Below are 20,213 nucleotides of genomic sequence, written 5' to 3'. Positions count from 1 at the left end.
TGGTGGGAATGCAATCTTGTGCAACCACTTTGGAAATCAGTGTTTCAGTTTCTCAGGAAATTCGGGATCAACCTACCCCTGGACCCAGCAATACCACTCCTGGGAATATACCCAAGAGATGCCCCATCTTAGGACAAGAGCATTTGTTCAACTATGTTCATAGCAGTATTATTTGTAATAGCCAGTATTATTTGTTTCTTTAACTGGATGACTCACAGCCTTACCTACTGACAGCAGCAGAAGCAATGTGCCTTTCTGGAACTCAGTGGCAAGGTGACTTTTAATTTTCTCATGTCTTCAGGGTCCCCAATGTGCAATTACTTTAATTGGACCTAGTAATTAGATGGTCAGCCAAGGGCATGGACTTGGGCATTTTTTTTCTTTCTTTCTTTTGTTTTCTGGGCTGAGAACTATAATCCAAGCAACAAAAGCAGCTGGTCCCAGGCATGGCACCAGATGCTTGGAGAACAGTTGAAGATGCTGGAAGCTGATCTTCATGCCAGGAATCTCCACCCACTGGCAGTGTCACCCTTGGTGTGGGAAGTGGATAATAGAACCTAACATGTCTTTGAGTGTTTCTCATTGACCTACAGAAAACTAAAGTTCTCACTGAGGGGCAAGCAATGTTAGAAGTTAAGGTGCTTTGTAGGTGGACAGGGAGTTCGTGCCAGGGGGTCCCATGCCTCAGCACAAAGATTTGGAGTCAGCATTCGGGATGCTGACCCCAAATGTCTCCTTAGTCACCCACAAGGGCTGACACAGGCATTTCATCTAACTGAATATCAGAAACTGGTCCAAACAGCAGCTTTGCTCATTACTGGGGATTCAAAAATATATCTAGTAACCAAGGAAACAAGTGATAGATACAATATATACAGCTATATATGACTACTGAAGAAAAGCATGTCAGAAAATCAACGATACTCTCAGAATATCTGCGTGAGAAAGAGAGACTTCCCATTTACCAGGCCAGGCCTGGCGCTGAGTCAAAGAAAATCATTCAAGCCAACCCTAAAACCACTCAGGTGGTGACCCTAAACCAGGATCATCATGCCAAAGGGAAATGCTCCTGGCTCAATACTGCACCCTCTCTCTTCCATGCCTGCCTTATATGACCCATACAGTGTTGTTACTGTTGATTTGATTTCCATGTTTGCAAAGTCAGCCACGAAGAAACAGCATTAGGATTCAGGAAAGCTCGGCTCGGGTTGCAGCCTACCCACCCCCAAGCCACTCAGACAGAATCCTTGAACTTTTAACATTCTTGGTTTTTGCTTTGTAGAATACTTGCAATACTCACGCATCCTCCTGGGGAGACTGGGAAGGAAGGGGGAAGTATTGTGGAACACTTTGAAAATAATAAAGTAGACCTCATTAATGGAAAAACCATTAGTTTTGTTGCCATTAATGATGGTTGTTAAGGATCTATTATTAACACAAATTAATGTTAAATCTAGTGAGGAATGAAGTGGATGTAAATACATAAATAATATCTAAATGAACGGGTTTGGACACAGTCATTAAAATAACCAATCTTGCTGCTCTTGCTCTAGGCCCCCCAGTGAAGGGAAGAACCCCAGTGCTAGGGGATGGCTGATGCAGCTATTGAGACCCCAGCTTTCACTCGTCATATCTGCACCAGGGCACCCCATCTCTGCTCATTTCAATCTTCCCCCTCGTCAGCCGGCCGCTTGTTCTCTCATGCTCTCCTGTGTGTCTGATGTTAGAACGAATGCCATCCCATGGCTTCCTGCTCAGGCTGAGAGTTCCATGGAGAAATGGATGGTTGCAGGAGCAGGTCCAGTCACTGTGATATTTTTTGGAGATTGCTGGCTCCCATGACAAGGATAAAAACTCAGTGTCTGTCTTCCAGCAAACTTGTGGAGGCTCCTCTCCCCTGCCTGGAGTGAAGTTTGATGTGGAAGGCAAGACACCAACAAACTAAGACATAGGGCTTGAGTAAAACACTCAAAGGACTTCTACTGTCCCCACAGATCAGTGTCTAATTCCTCCTGACATGCAAGAATCTTATATAGACACCCTTCAGGTTCATCCCCAATAAATGGCTGGGGTTTTGTTTGTTTTTGAGGGCATGTCCACCATCCAAGAGCAGAAGTCGTCAATGTCCAGTACCTACAAATCTCCCAGAACTCTGGTAGGTTGGAAGATTATGCTTCAGAAGGTCAGGGTCTGGGCTGAGCTGTGTCCCTAACAAGCTCTCAGGTGACACTAGCTCTACTCTGCTCTTGAGTGTTGGCACCTCTGCTTTGCTTTTCCTGCCATGGTGGATGATGCGTTTGAATGTAGCTCATCTCCTTGAACTTCTCTCTGCACAAAGCCCTGCTTGTGGGAGCATAAGGAACACACACAAAAAGCCTTGACAATAAAGCCATAGGCCCTGAGACCTCCCCAGCCTTGTGCAGAAGTCCTTAAAATCTGCTTGCTGAAGAGTGTAGCTTGTCCCAGAGCCAGGATAAAAGAGCCACTTCTGTGGAAGTGGAGATGCATTTGCGTCTGCATTTCTTGCCATCCTCAACCAGACTGAAGCTTGGAACCGTCCCATGCTTTGCCTCCAGTGGGCACTCATGGAGTCTCTGCTGAGTGGTCCATGGGAAGCCTAGCAGGGAAGCAAACAGGTATCTTACCAGAAAGGGGGGTCTGGGCATGCTGGAATTGCTTTCACTTTTCATTTTGTTTTGCTTTTATTTAGGTGGCTAAATGGGCTAAATTTTAACCAGTTTTTCAGAGCTTTTTACGAGCTCAAAACCCAGATGTGAAAATTCCACTTGGTAAATATTCATAATACCGAAAGGAGTCTGCGCTCAAGCTTTTGGATGTTATCATGAGTTTTCAACTGCAGCTCTTTCCCCAAAGAGTTCCACAGATCCCCCCAAAGTTAATGGCTTGATTGATTCTTTAGAGTAAATACGCAATTTCTTTGCTGTGGTATTCCAAGCCCAGGCAATTGGTTATCAAGCCTTCATTGGAAAAGTAGTTATGGGACGCAAGCCAGCCTCCAGGGAAATGGCTCTACAGGGGGTCAGGTGATCCAGCAGTGGCAGTATGACTCTGCTTGTCTGGAGTGAGCATTGGTGTGATGATCACAGCATAGCCCTGGGTCCCACCAGAGCAAGATTGGTTTAGGAAGCACTCTGTGCTAGGAACTCACAGAGTGTCGGTGCATGTGTCTGCTGCTACTTGCACAGACAGGCCTACACTCCTGTGACTGGCCAGGTCCGAGGGCCACCAGCGAAGGAAGTCTCCTGTGAGCTCTGACATGCGGGCTATGCCTTACACCGACAGGTGCCATGTCTTTAAAAGTGGAAACACTTCAAATATTTCAATTCTACATCACTTCACTTCTTCTGGGCATAGATTTTTTTTTATTTGAATTATTCAGGGAACTTTTTTTTTCAGCAGGCTAAGATATGAAATATGTCAACAAAATTACAATTATGTTTCTCTAAAGATATCCACTGAGGTTTTCTCTTTTCTTTTTAACTTGCAAGGATTCCACCCTTCATCACTTACAGATAGACTAGATGAGTGGAGAGCCAACCTCAGAACTCAGAGTAGCAGAATGATAAATTAATCTCTTTTCAAATACATGACCAAACTCCCTGCTTGTTTAACATTGTGGGATTCCCACCTGACACCTGACAGACTTAGTCTCTTTGCCAACAAATACCTTTTAAAACCCAGGCCTGAAGACGAAAAAAGAGGAGTCCTGGGGTCCATCCTGCCAGAAACAGCATGAGCCAGCTGTGCTACACTGAGATCACTGCCAGCCTCTGGACCACAGAAGGGCTGGGTGTGCCCTGAGAACCCTCCACCTGCTGCTCCGTGCTTTCTACAAACATCCACTTCTCTAGGGGTGAGGGACATCACTGAGAGCGCCCTGACGTTCATCTGTGCAAGAAGGAACAAAGGGAGAAATTAAGGATGGAACGAAACATTTTTATACCAGAGCATTATTTTCATCTCTGCCGGACCAGGGCTTCCCCCTGTAAAGTTCCTAAGAAGCTGGGGGCGGGGGGCGGGTGTATTGGAGATAACCCACATTTCTGTGCAGTTCCCTCTAAATGGGCTGCCTTGGACCCCTGGGGCCCTAAGTCCCACCCTAGTTTCTCTTTGAAAAGACCATAGACAGATTTAATTTTTTAGTTTCCTAAGGGCTCTGTGCCCAATAACAGAGTAACACCCTTATGAGGGACATGAGCGTTCTTATCCACCCACCCATCTCTCCCTCCCCTTGTGTGATCAGTAGTTACAGAGAACCTACCTGCTACCTGGAGGAGGTTCAAGGTGCCATAGAAGTTCATAAGAGATATGGAGGACACAGTGCTTGTCCTCATGAACCTCAAGGGCACTTCCCCTGTGCCTAGTTCAAACTAAGATGGACTGGGAGAATAAAATACAGATTGGATTACAAAGAGTTAGTAGAGAAACCAAATGTAAACTATCTTAATTTTTAACACGTTGAAGTGATAAGTGAGTAGATAATATCATTTAGATATAGTTATAAAAGGATGCAAATTTCCATGTGTGCCTTGGATGTGGAGCAGGGTCTGACACAGGCTGGTGCTGTGGAAGTGGTCAATACAGTGCAGAGAGGAGTGGGGATAGGTGGGCTCTTCTTAGACTGTGAGAGCAGAGAGCTCATGCTCATGGAAGCTGTGTAGGCTCATGAGTGGGGAAAGGGATGCATAGCCATGGTGACACTGCCTTTTATTAGCCCCTGAATTTTAATAAACATAAAGAGGTGCCAGACTCCAGATGAACAGACATTGAGGAAAAGACCCAATCTACCTTCTCTAGTCTGGGTCTCATAGGGCTTCTGTGGCTATAGCTAACAATGTAAACCCCTACACACATGCGCACCAAGGACTTGGTCCTTTGTTTAGAAGCCCCTGTGCCTGCTGGGGCCTCTCTACCCTCTGCTTAGATGAGCAGAAGTGGTCAATGCTACTTGTTCAGTCTTCCTGTGTGTGGTGGGCCTGGGAAGTCTGCAGGCTCGTGGAGGAAGAAGATCCCATACCCTGTCCTCCACACTATCCTAGCATGACTCCCTTTCCGCACAGCTCCTGTATGAAAGCATAATCTGCTGTGCTGTGCACAGTTGATCCTGCTCGGGATAAGAACATCCATCCATGGAGAAAGGGTCCCTTTCCTAACTTTCAAATTTAAACACGTGCTTTTTGACCTGATAAAATATGAAATTCACTCGGCGCATTTAAGCTTACAACCTCCAGCAGGCACACGGGGCCCCTGAGGCTCTGAATCTGTGCCCCAGGGTCCTGACAGATGTCGCCTGGCTTTGGAAATTCATGAGGAAATATCCTCGGGGGAAGTCAGAGGCTTATACTAGAGACAAAGTCTGAAAGAGGAAGAACGTGTGACCAACCAAGGACAGACATTTGTCTTGGGGTAGTCAGTGGCAGGAAGAAAGTGTGAACCCCAGATTCTGATGATGGGGAGAGGGGACAAGGGCATGTAATTTCTTGTCACATCCTCCGAACCAGGAAGTGTTAAAACATAGTGGAAAATACAATAAACATGTGTTGGGGAAAATGAATTTTGCAGCAGTCTTCTGGGAATTTTTATTACAAGCGCCTCGTAAGAAATAAAACAAGTAAGGTTCTATAACTGTTAGTTTTTCATTGCTATGGAAAAAAAAAGTCTAGACAAGAGCAACTTAAAGAGGCAAGGGTTTCTTTTGGCTCTTGGTTTGAGAGCTGAGCCTGTCCCAGCACAGGAGGTGTGCTGGCGGCTCTCTCTGTGGTAACTGGGGCATGAGCCAATGTAGCTGTAATCAACGAGCACTGAGAGATAAATGCTGGTACTCCTCTCGCCTCCCCCCTTTAATGCAGTCAGGAACCCTGGACTATGGTATCGCCAACATTCAGAGTGGGTCTTCCTCCTCAGCTAAACCTCTCTAGAAAGATCCACACAGACAGGTCCAGGGGTACAGCTCCAGAGTGGGTCTTCCTCCTCAGCTAAACCTCTCTAGAAAGATCCACACAGATAGGTCCAGGGGTACAGCTCCCAGCTGATTCTAAATGCAGTCACTCTCACAGAGATTACCCTACCCTACCCTGCATCTCTAAGCAGAGGTTTTCAAATGTAGCAGCTCTAGTGCAGCCTGCAGGCTTGCACAACAGCCTGCCAAGCCCCACCCTGGAGCCTCTGCTTTGTTAAAAGTGAGAGTCAGAGGCTGAGACCCAGGGAAGTCTGCATTCCTAACAACTTCTGCAGAGATGCATAAGCACCGCACCATGCTTTAGGAATCCTGCTGAAAACAGCCTGCTTGAGCTGTACTCTATGAAGGTTTCCAAAGAGCATCTGCGTGGTCCGTCTTGCAAGGCAACATCTTATAAACTCCCAGTTGGGAACCAAAGCCTAAAAGGATCACAGAAGGACATTTTCCTGAGTGATGGCAAAGGGGACCCTCATGGCTCCTGACTGTCCACTCCTGAGCTGGAGGGCACCAGGAAGGCCCAGTTCCAAGAGTCATTGGCTGTGACCTCTGACTCCTAACCTACTCCATTAATTTTTCCTTCACGGAGTTCTGACAGATTTATAGAGAAGCCCCAAGCTGGGTGAGGGGAAATCTTTTAATTAGAGGAGTCACTAACTGTACTGGGATCTTTATTGCATAAAAACTGGTAACTGAAATCACAGAAAGCTGAAAATGAGCATCATCCAGGGGTAGGGAAGGGAAATCTAATTAGAATCCTTCAAAGGCACTGCTTTACTCTAAATCATGAAGGAATGAGTGAATGAACGAACCAGTGAACCAGCTGACTATGCAGAGAGAAAGTAGAGCATCATGCCACAGCTCCAAAGTGCCAGGGTGCAGACACGCCACCAGTGTCTAAGAAAGGACTAGTATGCTTTTCTGTCCCTGTGGAGTAGCTGAAATCCGGCATATTGAGCAATTCTTGATTTATATGCTCCAAAAACAAGTTGCAAGGGCAATTTTCAGGATTGTTTTGGGGATTTGCCCAAATGCTACTCAAACAAATTCCAAACAGGGATGGCCTCTTGGACACAGGCTGCCGGCTTTATCTCCTGTTCCCAGCGGTCCTGAGTCAGCTCTCTGGGCTTTCTGATGTAAGGCCCAGTGGGTAGCATCTGAGCTGTCATGGTCACCTGGTCACCTCCACAGGAAGCACACTGGCTCAGAAGTGCAGGTGACCTCCTTAAAAGATCTTAAATGGATTAGCAAGAAGAGTGACACTCTTGTCTTGGCAGGATAGAGATGCTACATAATCACATTGGGATTCCAGCTTCCTGATCCTGTTTTCTTCATTCCCATCTATGCTTAACGTATTTGAAGTTGTCTTTCCAAGGGCCCTATGGACTTCATTTCTGAGCTTGGAACTTCCATTCTGTGTCAGCTATCCTCACCTAGACCCTGATACCCATGCATAGAGCAAGTCTAAGACACAAGGCACTAGGGTGGCTTCCACCCTTCAGCCTAGGTCAGCAGCCGTATTTGTCCTGGGATCCAGGCTTCAAGCTGTCCCCTATGTGTATGCGCCAACTTCATGCAACTAACCCAGCTCAAGCTCTCTTTTTGCAGAGGGACAAGGACCTAAATGCTGGTTATTCTCCCCAAGGGCTTTTGTAGCTCCCAGTGATGGGTGAGGCTCAGCCCTCTGCCGCCCTTAGTCTCAATTCTCACCTCTAATCCTTCGTGCTTGATGTCGGAAGAGCTCTCTTTCCATAGATCTTAGCCTTGCTCTTTTTTTTACTATTGCCGGTTTACCCAGCATCTCAGTGTATTTTGGAAGAGGAAAGACTAGAAATATGTGCTGAGCATTGTAGGTCCTTTACTAAATGCACACAACCCCACGAGTGATACTGTTGTCATCATTCTCACTTAACCAATGTGGCAGCAAAGAATTGGAAAGCTTTTTCTCCCCAAGTTCAGAACAGAAATCCTAAGAAATTAATATAGAATGTGCGATATTCAGCCAGTTACCCCAGAACCCCAGACTCAGTCTACATGGACTCTCTCCTCATCCCTCATTCCACTTCCTTGTCCATCTCCTTTTGTGGCTTGGACAAGCCCCAGGGCAAACTGGTCATTCTAACCAACCCACATTTAGACCATTGGACAGACCCCTCTGTTGCTCAAACATCTCCACCTTACTGTCTGTACCAGGTCTGCCTTCTCCGTCAGCGATCCCTCTCTCTACCTCTTGGCAAGTGCTGAGAAGGACTGGGGTGCTGAGTGGCAGAGGGGAGAGAGAACAAGACAGAAGCATCGGAGCAAGACATTAAAATAACCTGTGGGAGCCGTGCCGGCAGGGGTGCCTTAGATGACAGATCACGAGACAGGAGCCCAGAGGGCATGTTTAGGCTGGTGTGGGAGGGGAGCACTGCAGAGCCCAGTCCAAGACATGGTGAATCTGAAGTTCCTGAAGCATCTCCAGCTGAGGTTGTTCGGGGATAATGTGGCGTGTGAGCCCACTGTCCAGCTGCTAAGGATCTTCTCGAGGCTCTGGTGTGACCACGAACACTGCCATTGTGTGAAAAGAAAGGACAGGAAGTGGAACATGGAAGCCCAAAACCCGTGCTGACCCAAGTGTCACCTCCAACTCCCAAGAAGTTTACAAGCTCCACCTTGGGATAGGAAGCCTTGTCATTTCTTTCCTTCTCTTTTCCCTAGAGCAAATTTGAACCTCCTTCTTTAACAGAGGGTTGGATAGCCTAAGTAGGAATGTGGAAAGCTGTTTCCAAATGGAGCGTGTTCCCAAACTGATTGTTATAAACATCACCCCTGCCCCAGCCCAGAGACCTCCAGACTTCCTGTTGCCTGCACACAAAAGGCAGTTTAGGTCCTCGGTCCTCCAGCCCTGAAGGATGCTTGCAGCCTGTCTCGCATTCCTCATCTCTCCTGAACACCTATCTACCCACATCTGCATCTGTGTCTCCTGCTTCCCATCTTCCTAATATATCACACCCCACATACACACCACACTACACACACACACACATACACACACATACACACACCATATACACACCACACTACACACACACACATACACACACCATATACACAACACACTACACACACACACACAGCATTTATTTACACACACACACACACACACACAACACACATAGCATATACTTACCTTGCACAGACCTAGAATAACTATGAACTCCAGGTTGTGAGAAGCCTGTCATCAACGCCTCGGTTGAACTAGAAGCTGCAGCTAGGTTTGGGGGTGGTTCTTCACAAAATACCCTATGCTTTTTGCACGTCTCTACAGAAAGAAATGACTGAAAGAATTAGACGCCATATGCTGCCAAGCCGGTGCCTCCAACAGTGGGAAAAATGACCCATTAAAGAACTAAGAGGTTTCTGCTTCATTTGCTTGAGATTTATTCTACCTTCCATGCCCAGTGAAACCTCCACAGTCTGCAGCACTCACCCTCAATTCCCCTCTCTCCCAGCTGGAAAGATCTCTCCATTCTTTCTCTGGAGCCTCCAAGTGCTGGGCACCTGACTTACAACATTCATTTAAATCCCCATTCCATTTGAATATCTTTGCATGCAGCCCCCTCACTCCTCCCCTCCCCACACTGCCCCCTCCCCATTTGACTGAAACTCAGGAAGGCAGAGAATCTATCTCATGAGCTCTGCTGTCTCTCACAACCTCAATAGATACAGGAATTGACACAGTGCTTGGCAGATCAGTGTGTCACATGCTGAAGAGCTGTGTTGAAAAACACTCAACTTAAAGGGGAAACTAAGTCAGAGTTTCCAACATGGATGTGGTATTTGAATCAGGCGGTCAGCAGCTGCGAAGAGAAACAGCCAGAGTCGTGCCCTGCCTTGGCGTGGGTCTCTGAATCTCTGGCCTCTTTTTTACTCACCATCTAAAGAGCATCCATGGCCACCTACCATAATCCCATCTGAGAAGGAGGTGGAGAAGGAGGTGGCTTTGTCTAGGTCATGCCTTGGGCATCCACTCAGGGCCACCATGGGACGGGTGTCAAGCTAGTTAGCGTTGCCAATGATTCACAAGAAGCTAAGAACTAAAGTTCATCTCTCCCCCAAGGAAAGGTCACTTTGCCTACTTGCCTTGTCTTGGTTGACCTATGTAGCAAGACTTCTACTTTGCTGCCTCCTGGCTCAGTCATTTTTCAATTACAATTTGTCCCTGCCACTCTAGCCACGGGTCAATGTGGGTCTCTTCCTGATCATAGATCCACATTTATGAAACTCTAATTAGGCATTTCCGTCACTGCTGACATAGCTCATCGGGACAGGTCTGCAGCCGTAAGCTAGGTATGAACCAGAAGACTGTTTGGATACCCAATTAAGAGCTCATGCGTGCAGCTCTGCTCATCCCTCTGCTCCTCACATCTGTGGTAGCTCTGTTTTGATTTGGGAACGCATGACCCGTACCTCTATTGTGATTTATTACAGAAATGAGACAAGATGTGTTCCTCCATAAACTTCTGGGATATTCCCTCCTTTTTTAATTTTTTTTTTACTTAATGTGGCAACAATACATACAGGAACCTTTTCACAATCTCTGGGTAAAAGAATAAAGAGTTATAATCTTTAGCTGTAAAAATATCCCTGTATGTATCAAGAACCTTAAAATAACTATGATATTTGAGCCGTTTAATATCCTTTCAGGAATCTTTTCTAAGGATATGTTCAGAAATGCAGAAAAATATTTATGCCCAAGAAATTGATTATAGCACCATTTGTAATCATTGTTATAAAATTAATATGAGAGAATATATATATACATATATATATATATACACACACACACACACACACACTTCCAATGGCATTTTCTATTTATACAAAAACTGTAAATAGAAATTTATGTCCCCTTCTCTAAGGTTGAAAATGTGTTAAAGGCATATTCTTGAAGACTGTTCAGAGCCTTGGATATGCTAATGAGGGTGGGAAAGCCTCTTCACCTCCACCATGAGACTTAGCTCAGGATGCAGGGTCCCTGTATCATGAGAGGTGTCGTAGCTGCCTATCAATGAAGGACAAGGCAACAAAACTATAGGAAAAGTCTCTAGGAAAAACTACCATCCTGGGAAGGGCTCTGATGCTCTTAGGATATGAAATGGTTCTTACTTCTCCTAGAAATATTTTCTTATGAAAAGGCTGAATGTTGAGAAATCGAGCCAGGGGACATTCCACTTCATCTGCAGCAGTCACAGGGTGTGATATGATTGGCTGTGGCACGTGGGATCGACCTGCATGTTGACAGAGAGGATGACTGCGTGAGGGTAGTGATGGGACCCAGGACAGAGCTATCCCTGTTAGCTTACTTTCCACGGAAGAGGAAATGTGTGCAGGAATACTTTGCTGTCACCCTGGACCTAGCCAGAGCTTCCAGATACTTCTTGAAATACCTCCAGGATGTGAATCATTTTCTAGGTCTCTTCTGCTGCCTGGCTATCCTTGACTTCAACTCCACACACAGGCTTCACTGAGGTCCCTTGAGTTGGGAGCTTCATTCAGACACTCCCCTTCCAACAACCCTAAACTCAGAGTTCCTGCTGTGTTCCACCACCATAACCTGGAGTTACCCCCTCTAGTCACAGGCTCACCCCAATATCTCTACATTCAGATATGGTCTAATCAATAAGGTGGAGAGGGTAAACTGAGTCAGGGACTCTCACTGAATTCAACAAGACATTGGAGTGACCCTCCTGAACCCTTCCTGCTTGAACCTCCTACTACAGTCCCTAAAATATTCATCAGGCTTTATCAGACTAATAGGCTTCAAAAGAAGTAATTTTCTGAGATATGAGAAGGGACAATATAAAAAGAACATTAAGGAAGAAATTCTTATTCCAAAATGAAAGGGAAAAGATCATTTAGCATCCCTGTTGGTGTTATCTATTCATGAGAAACAGCACATTTAATCCAGTGCGGGATGGAGGGAGGGCTTTGATGCCCTCACCTTGGGGTCCCCTTCATGCAGAACTCATCAGCCTCTCCTGCCATCTGTGGCAGGGGTGATGGAGAGAAAATGATACAGATGAGAGACACTTCAGAGGATTCCACGGGGTGCAGAGGAAACTGAACACAAAGGAGAGCCCAGGCTTGCACAGAGGGAGGGGACCACTATTCTCCAGTCTGGCTGCCTTTTCTGTCTCCTGCCTTCCTCCCCACATTTTTGTTATAAATTGTACAGTGTGAGTCTGGTCTCTTGGGTCAGAAAATGTGAGTCCTCCTATATCAGTTACTTTTACATCACTGTAACCAAATGCCTAAGAGGAGGGGGAAAGAACTACTTTTGCTCATTGTTTCAGAGATGTCAGTCCATCATAACAAAGAGGGAAAGGCAGACCCCAGCTATCCTTGGTAGTCAAGAAACACAAGAAATGTGTACAGTGAGATACAGTTCCAAGGACACCTTCCTAGTAACCTCTTCCTCCAACTAGGTCCCACATACCTAGTTTTCGCCACCTCCTAGTAATATAGCCATATAATGAATCCATTAAGGGATTAATTAATTCATTAGGTCAGAGCCATATGGAGGCAATCATCCCTGGAGAGGTCTTCACAGACACGCCAGAGGTGTGGCTCACTGATTCTCTATGGGTTTCTCAGCCCAGTGAGGATGACAGTCAGAATCAACAGTCACACGACCCTCTCCCAACATTCTACAAGTGCCCTGAGAAAGAACAGGACCCTGAATGTGGCAGGCTGTGAAGACATAGTTAAAAGTAACTAGTCCTCAGTACAGGTAAAAGGTTACATCTGTGGCTCTTCTCTGCTTCCCCAGGTGCCCCAAGGTGAAGGAAGGCAGAATCCTGCTAAGAAGTCTGACTCCCTTGGAATCTTTTCCTTGAATTAGAAGATCCAGGCTACACTAGGTTCTCTGATGAGCCCTAAGCAGTAGGATTAGGGGCTCTGATTCCTCAGGGTTCCTGCTTCTTCCTCCTCTAACTCTGAATTCGAACCACTCTGCTGTTCTCTTCTTTCCCTGTCCTTTCTTCTCTCCTCGTTTATCTCAATCTCTAGCTTTACTTTCATTGAAGCACTATTCTTTGTACAGCTCCATCTATCCCAGAACTTAGAAAAATGCATTCGCCTGCACCTTGTCCATTGAAGACACTCCTACCTGTCCATCAAAAATAGTGGCGATTATGTGAACAAGATGTTCTTTCTGCCTGTTGTCAAATGCAATCTGTATGCCCTCTGTGGCTAAAGGTTCTGCATGCATGAATCCACCCAACTGAGGAATCCCATATTGAATATAAGTAGGCTTTTCCTTTTCTTGTTGTTAGTCCCTAATCAATACAGCTGAGCAATTATTTAAAGAGTTTACTCACATTGGGAATTTTAAGTTATCTGGAGTTTATTTAACATACACAGGAGGATATGCATATGTTAACTGCAAATGCAACATCATTTTCTACCAAAAAAACTTGAACATCTGCAGATTTTAAAATCAGATTGGTTCCTGGAGCTGATTATGGGAACTCTAAAGGGTGGCTGTACTTAGCCAATGACTGGGTCCATTTGTAATTCTTCTTTTTATTGTGTTTGATAAAGAGTTTGATAACCTCAGTGTGTGATATATGTCAAAATTATGTTCTTTAAGTCTTTGGGGTAATAATTTCTGACCCCAAAACATCTTCCTCTACTTTCAGAATGAGATTTTAAAAGGCTGTTTGATGTCACGTTGTAGATCCAATTTTAAGTGTTACTTCTCTGTGTGTGTTCTTTCTCCCCATTAGATTTGTGACAAAGAGTGGCATTACTATGTCATCAATGTGGAGTTTCCTGTGGTCACCCTATACATGGATGGAGCAACATATGAACCATACCTGGTGACCAATGACTGGCCTATTCATCCATCTCATATAGCCATGCAACTTACTGTCGGCGCCTGTTGGCAAGGTAACCCTAAGTGGAGCCCTCTTTCAACTCTGTGTGCTGTCCATGGGAGATATTGTTAGAGAAAAAAGAAAAGATAACATGAAAGATAGCCAGAATAAAAGTTGCTAGTTCTTTACTAACAAAACAGTACTCAGAAAAGTAAGCATTAATCCAGACACTAGCTCTAAGTAACAATGGAATGCCAGGCTTGAGAATGGATTTTTATTTTCGCTCAACCAAGACAAGTTCATGGATGCCTCTGAGTTACTAAGGTTGTTTTATTATTCTGGGATATTAACTGGTTCCACACAGTGGCTGCATATATGAAAGGGTTGAATATAGAATCTCTAATCAAAATTGTCAATTATCTCAAGATTGCTTAGAAACCAAGGATCTCATTGTCACTCAAGTGTCCAAACCCCTGGCATCTGCATGCTCAGGGCTATGAGAAGCAAATTGTCCACAAGCCATGCAGTCATAGGGGCCATTCTCGAGGTACGCTCAGTGCTCAGTACTGACCCTTGCCTCAGCCCTGTCCCTCACCTCTTAGGACAGAGGCCCTTGGCCAATGCCAGCCATGGAGAAGTCCATTTCTTCTAGTTTCTGTTTTCTTGAGTACTGGGGATTCTCTGAAGCCCACTGAGGGCAACTAGAAGGGAAGGAGGATGCTCCCAAGTAGACAGATAGGACTCTGAGGTAAGATCCAACCTTGTGTTGATTGAATCTGTGAACGCCTCCAAGATTGTAATTAACCAGTCACCACTCAGTGGTGAGGGGAGAGGTGCTGTTAATGAAACCATCCCACAGTGTTTCAAGAAATTGATTCCCACATCTCACATGGACACCAAAGCCTTGCTCAAGCCCAGTTAAGATGACATTGTTCTTACATATAACCCCACACAATAGGCGATGTTTTTCATCAGGACCACCAACTCACCAATAAATGACATACAGACTTATTATTAATTATAAATGCTTGGCCGATAGCTTAGGTGTATTACTAACTAGCTCTTACACCTTAAATTAACCCATATTTTTATCAACATTCTACCACATGGCAGTATGACAAGTTCATCTTGCTTTTTCTCTCCACATCCTGGAGACTCTGCCCTTCTTCATTCCCGTGCTCTCTTTTTCCCTCTCTGTGAGCCTCACTAACCTCTTCCTGCCTAGATATTGACCATTAGCTCTTTACTAAACCAATGACAGCAACACATCTTCACAGTGTACAAAAGACTATTCCATAACACCACACAATCTCCTGTATACTTTGTTTTCTTGACTATTTATATACATAATGCAAGATAAATACTCTACAAATAGTACATATACCACATCGTTTAGTCATTTTAAATGCCTGTAAATATGAAGTGCAGACACAAGTTTTAAAGACATATTTTTGAGCCACCTGAAGAACCTGTGGGTATCAGAAGCCAACCATATAACAATTTGCTCTCTGTGGATCAGTTGACACAGGAGTGACTTAGGGGAGTCACAGGTGTCTGTGGGCTGGATAAAGAGTGGTTTTGGAGCAGCTTCATGGGACAAATATGGAAAGAGGAGTATATAGTATACACTCTGAGCTTTGGGAAGCAAAAGCCAGGGAGTAGACACAGATCAGTGAAAAATAAAAATAGATGTTCCTGAGCTGAGGCTACCCATGTCATGTGTGACATGTTTCACCCAAGGGTGACAAGCCTTGTTTAACATTTTTACAGGACTTGTGGATGAGAGTCTTTTCATTATTGTAGGCTCTTAAAGGTGACAGGAGAAGATTGTACCTTATGGCAAGGATCCATGAAACTAACAGATAGATCAAGGCACTAACGTAAAGGTTGGACAGAACTTATTAATCATTGGATACAGCTGTGCTGAAGTGGGGGCCTTGGTGTAGCTCAGATCCCCAGCCAGATACCAACATGGGTATTACGAGACATAGCCTGAAGAGAAAAAGACACCGCTAGGTACATCCTTCTATGAACTTCACCATGATTTCTTCCTGGTTGCCCTCAGAGATCACATCTGGGTTCTTGTCACCCCAAGCCAGTTACAGCTACTGCTCCCCCAGTTATATGCTTGCCACCAGAGGTGGGAAAACAATCCCACCAAATAAAAAGTGATTCTGTAAATAATTAAGACCATCCCTGAACCAGGTAGAATAGGGTGGTGCCCTGCAGTGACAAGCATGCACCAAGTCTCAGTTAATGAATACTTGTGTCTTGGTATTCTTTACCAGTTGCTTCCCTGCTTTATCATCAGTGTGGGACCCAAGCAAGGACAGCAGCCACCTCGCTAGGTACAAAGAAAGAAAGCACAGCTAAGTGTGTACAAGCTCCAAGAGCTTCCACCTATCAGGGATACTGGTCACTTTAGTCCTCGTATTGCCCAGAGCAATCCATCTGACCACAGCTAAGAGAGCAGGGAGGTGATGGTTGTGGTGTGTCTGGAAGGAAAACTAAAAGTATTTATGAATAGCATATATAAATATCACAGTCTATCCACCTTGTCAACTAACATCTGTTTGGCTTTCTCAATTAATGTAATAATTAATTAATACATAAAGGTCAGTATTTATTAATACATATATATGTACTTACATATATATATATTAATAGGACAAATAATCTGACATCACCACAACTACTATGCACTCTCCCAGTATACAAATGCCCCCCCACACACACAATACACACCATAAAGCACATCCATTAAGAAAGAGGTATTAGAAACATTCTAGTGGCCTTGGTCCATAGCAGTTATGAAAGACCCTCTTGGCAATTGTGAGTGAAAGTGGAGAATATTCTTTGTGTCCTCTTTAAGTCTATGCTTGGAGTTGTTCCCTTCACAGACCACATCTGAAGAGGGTGCTGTAAGTGCCAGCTCAAAAGGACATATGATTACAGTTTATTTGAAAATCACTTCACCCAGATATATGTTTATAATATGGTAGGAAGAATGAATGCTAAGTTGTTGCCCTGGTTTCAACATGTTGCTATGATAAACTCCAAAAACAGCACAGAAGAGGAAGGAGTTCACTTCATCCTACACTTTGATAACTCATCCTTGAGAGAAGTCAGGGCAGGAACTCCAGGAAGGAAGCTGGAGTTAATAAACATGGACGTATGCTGCTTGCTGGCCCATGCCCAGCTCTCTCACCTGCCTAGGGATGGCGCCTCCCACAGGGGCCTAAACCTGCCCACATCAGTCATCAAGAGAAACACCCACAGGCACGGCCACAGGCCAATCTGATCTGGGCAATTCCTCAGTTGAAGTTTTCTCTTTCTAGGTGACTGATTTGTGTCCAGTTGACAATAAAAACCGACCAGGACAAACGCTCTTTTGGATTTTGGCTCATTTTTCAGGCATGTGCTAGGAGGCTTTTCCTTGGGTGGATGAGGTTTTAAGTCTTTCTCTGTCTACTCTGCTGAGTGGCAGTTCCTAATATCAGTCCCTGGTGGGCACTGCAGGAGCTGATAGGTGCTGATGCAGAGGCTGCAAACTCTCTACTTCCTGTAACTTTATCATTGCAAAACACAAAAGCCTGTCCTCCTCTTGCTAACCAGCTGTGTGCTTCCTTAATTCTCCAAGAAGCAACAAAAAGAGAGAAGTCTTGGAGGCCGAAAACTCTGAGTTTGAGTTACATCCCAGCCTTACCCCTTGCTGGCTCCAGGGTCCTAACGCCACTGTGCCCCACAGGACCCTTCTCTAGGAGCTATCCTCTTTCATTTTTTCTAGTTTCCATATGAGAGAAGATAGGATAGTTATCTGTACTTGCCTGATTTTTCTTACCATAATCTCCAGTTGTCTCCATTTTTCTACAAATAGCATGATTTTATTCATTGTCCTAAATAATACTCGTGTATCTATGTATATGTGTGTGTGCACATATGTGTGTTTTCTATATATAGTTTATCTGTTAATGGGTAAATTCCATATCTTAAATATTGTAAGTAGTGCAAAAACAAACACAGGTTTGTGGATGTGTGTATTGACTTAAGCCTCTCCACATATATATGTACCAGAGCAGTATGGCTGAATTACAAAATTTAATTTGCTTTTCCCTGAAGGCTAAAGCTATTTGAGCAATTTTCATATATTTATTAGCCATTTGTAGTATTTCTTTTGAGTAGTATCTCTTCAGATCATTTGACAATTTTTGATGAAATTATTTGTTCTTTTGAGTTCTTTATATATTCTGGATATTGATCCCCTGTCAAATGGATAGTTAGCAAAGATTTTCTTTTGTGTGGGTTGTCTCTTCATTTTTTTCCTTCTGCTGTATAGAAGCTTCCTAATTTGATGTAATCTCATTTCATTGTCTGTGCCAATATTTCTGGTATGTTTTCTTCTAGAAGTTTCAGAGTTTTAAGCCTTTGATTCATTTCGGTTGATTTTTTTAAATACAGAATGAAGAACAATGGGAGTGTAGGTTTCATTTCCTGCATGAAGGTGCCTTGTTTTCCCAGCACTCTTTGTTGAGCAGGCTGTCCTCTCTCGGTTTATACTCTTGCCACTTTACTGGGAATCCACTGGCTATAGGTGGCTGGATTTATTTCTAGGTCCTCTGTCCTGTCCCTTGGTCCCCGTGTCTTGTTTCATACCCACTCCATGCCTCTGATAGGATTTGAACCAAGCACTGCGATGATGCCGGCATCACCTGTGCTCTCTTTGCTCCTGAGCTTCTAAACTCTAGTTTCTCAAATGAGAGTAAAGCCTGCCTCTCAAGGTTCCATGAGGGATGTGTGTGCTTGGCATGTTTCATGTGAATGAATGTGTCACTTTAACATATGTTCTATACTTCCTCCACCTTTGTTTCTCTCATCTAAATCTGACACAATAGACAATCGACAAGCGCTAGGCCTACTCTTACACCTGTGGCCCCAGCTCTCCTCAGCTGCCCTGCATGGATACACTTTCCTCCCCTCCCCTCAGGCTAGTCCTTACCCATCGACTCTGCCTTCCCACGATCCATGCATTAAAGAAAGAAAGCTGTAGAACCGTATCAGAAGGAAAACTATGGAAACATGGCTAGAAATTCAGTCAGGGATGTAATCAAGCTGTTTGTGGGTTCAGGGAGAAAAGTTGGGTACTTTCCCAAGAGGAATGACTCCTGTGATCCCCCCCCCCGAAATCTTAATCTTTAAAATATAGAATGAGTAAGACCTCATAAAGAAGGGAAGGGGGGTGACAGCAGGGGGGCTTGAGCCTAGTCAGATCTCCCTAGCACTGCAAGGTACATGACCCAGGAGGCATCGGGGAGGAGGTAGAGGAAAGGAGTTGAAACTAAGTCTCAGATACCATGCTGCCTGCCTGGTTAAAGAATTTGGATTTCCATAAATCCCTGCATTTTTCTGGGAGCCACGTTTCTGTCTGTGTATGACAAATCAAAAGATCTTCCAATAAGATGCAGCCCTGTGAAACTGATGCCCCACGGAGCAGCCCTCGTCTCCATGTTTCTCAACCTTCTGCCGTCTGCTTACACACATAGTGCCGAGCCCTGTGTGTGCCCCTCTAATTGCCTTGGACTTGCAAGCGTGGGGAGCTTTTCCGGTGCTTCTGAGGATTACTAAGGAACTGGTTCTCATTTGTGAAATTTCCGATTGGGATCAGACAAAGTGAATAGAAACTGATTTGATGGACGCTGTGTGTTGGGTTCTACTGGGAGCTGGCTCCAGCTCCGTTGCTGGGCTGTGTTCTGCAGACCCAATTAGCCTACTGTGTCCTGTTGGTGAATTTAAAAGGCATGCAATCAGCGGAATTTCATTTTCACTGGTATTTTTCCAGTAATTAAAAAAAATGAGACTTCATTTACACTTAAGAAACGTTGCCAGTGAGGCCTAGTGCATGCAGCCTCACAAAATCGCTAGGAAAGTCTTTGAATCCTTCATTTGCATTAACCAGTTCCAAAGAGCCTGGCACTGGCTCTGGCAGGGGCCTCCTGGCTATGTCACCTCTTGATGCATAGCAACGGTAAAAGAATACGGAAGCAGGAAAGATGCCATGCTAAGACTCCAACCCAAAGCTCTGGAAGAGGCCATTTTTGTGATTACCCACCAGGTCTCAGTTTTCAAATGTCCAACATGTTTCAAATGTTTCAACACTGTCACTCTGGGAACCAAACTAGCAATCTGTGATCCTAGGAATGACAAATTCAAACAATGGCAGGACAGAGCAAGGTAGATCATTTAAATACTAGGTGAATCCCTTTTCTTTAGGTTTTCTTTTTTTTTTATTGAGAAAAGGAAAAAAAGTTTCAGCCTCCCCCCAGCCTCCCATTTCCCTCCCCCTCCTCCCACCCTTCTCCCCCTCCCCCCACTCCTCT

The 20,213-nt window shown here is 44.7% G+C and overlaps 1 protein-coding gene across 2 annotated transcripts in view; it reads left to right on the top strand.

Moving 5' to 3' along the window:
* Clstn2 (calsyntenin 2) overlaps positions 1-20,213 on the top strand; it is a 572,791-nt gene that overhangs the window by 513,590 nt on the left and 38,988 nt on the right. For both annotated transcript variants that reach the window (XM_026789022.1, XM_013353582.2), the window contains exon 9: positions 13,750-13,912. In XM_026789022.1, coding sequence (XP_026644823.1) covers positions 13,750-13,912 — 163 coding nt within the window. The remainder of the gene's footprint in view (positions 1-13,749; positions 13,913-20,213) is intronic.

Source organism: Microtus ochrogaster, unplaced genomic scaffold (assembly GCF_000317375.1).
Source record: "Microtus ochrogaster isolate Prairie Vole_2 unplaced genomic scaffold, MicOch1.0 UNK12, whole genome shotgun sequence".
Lineage (NCBI taxonomy): Eukaryota > Metazoa > Chordata > Mammalia > Rodentia > Cricetidae > Microtus > Microtus ochrogaster.
This window is presented reverse-complemented; position numbering and strand designations above follow the sequence as displayed.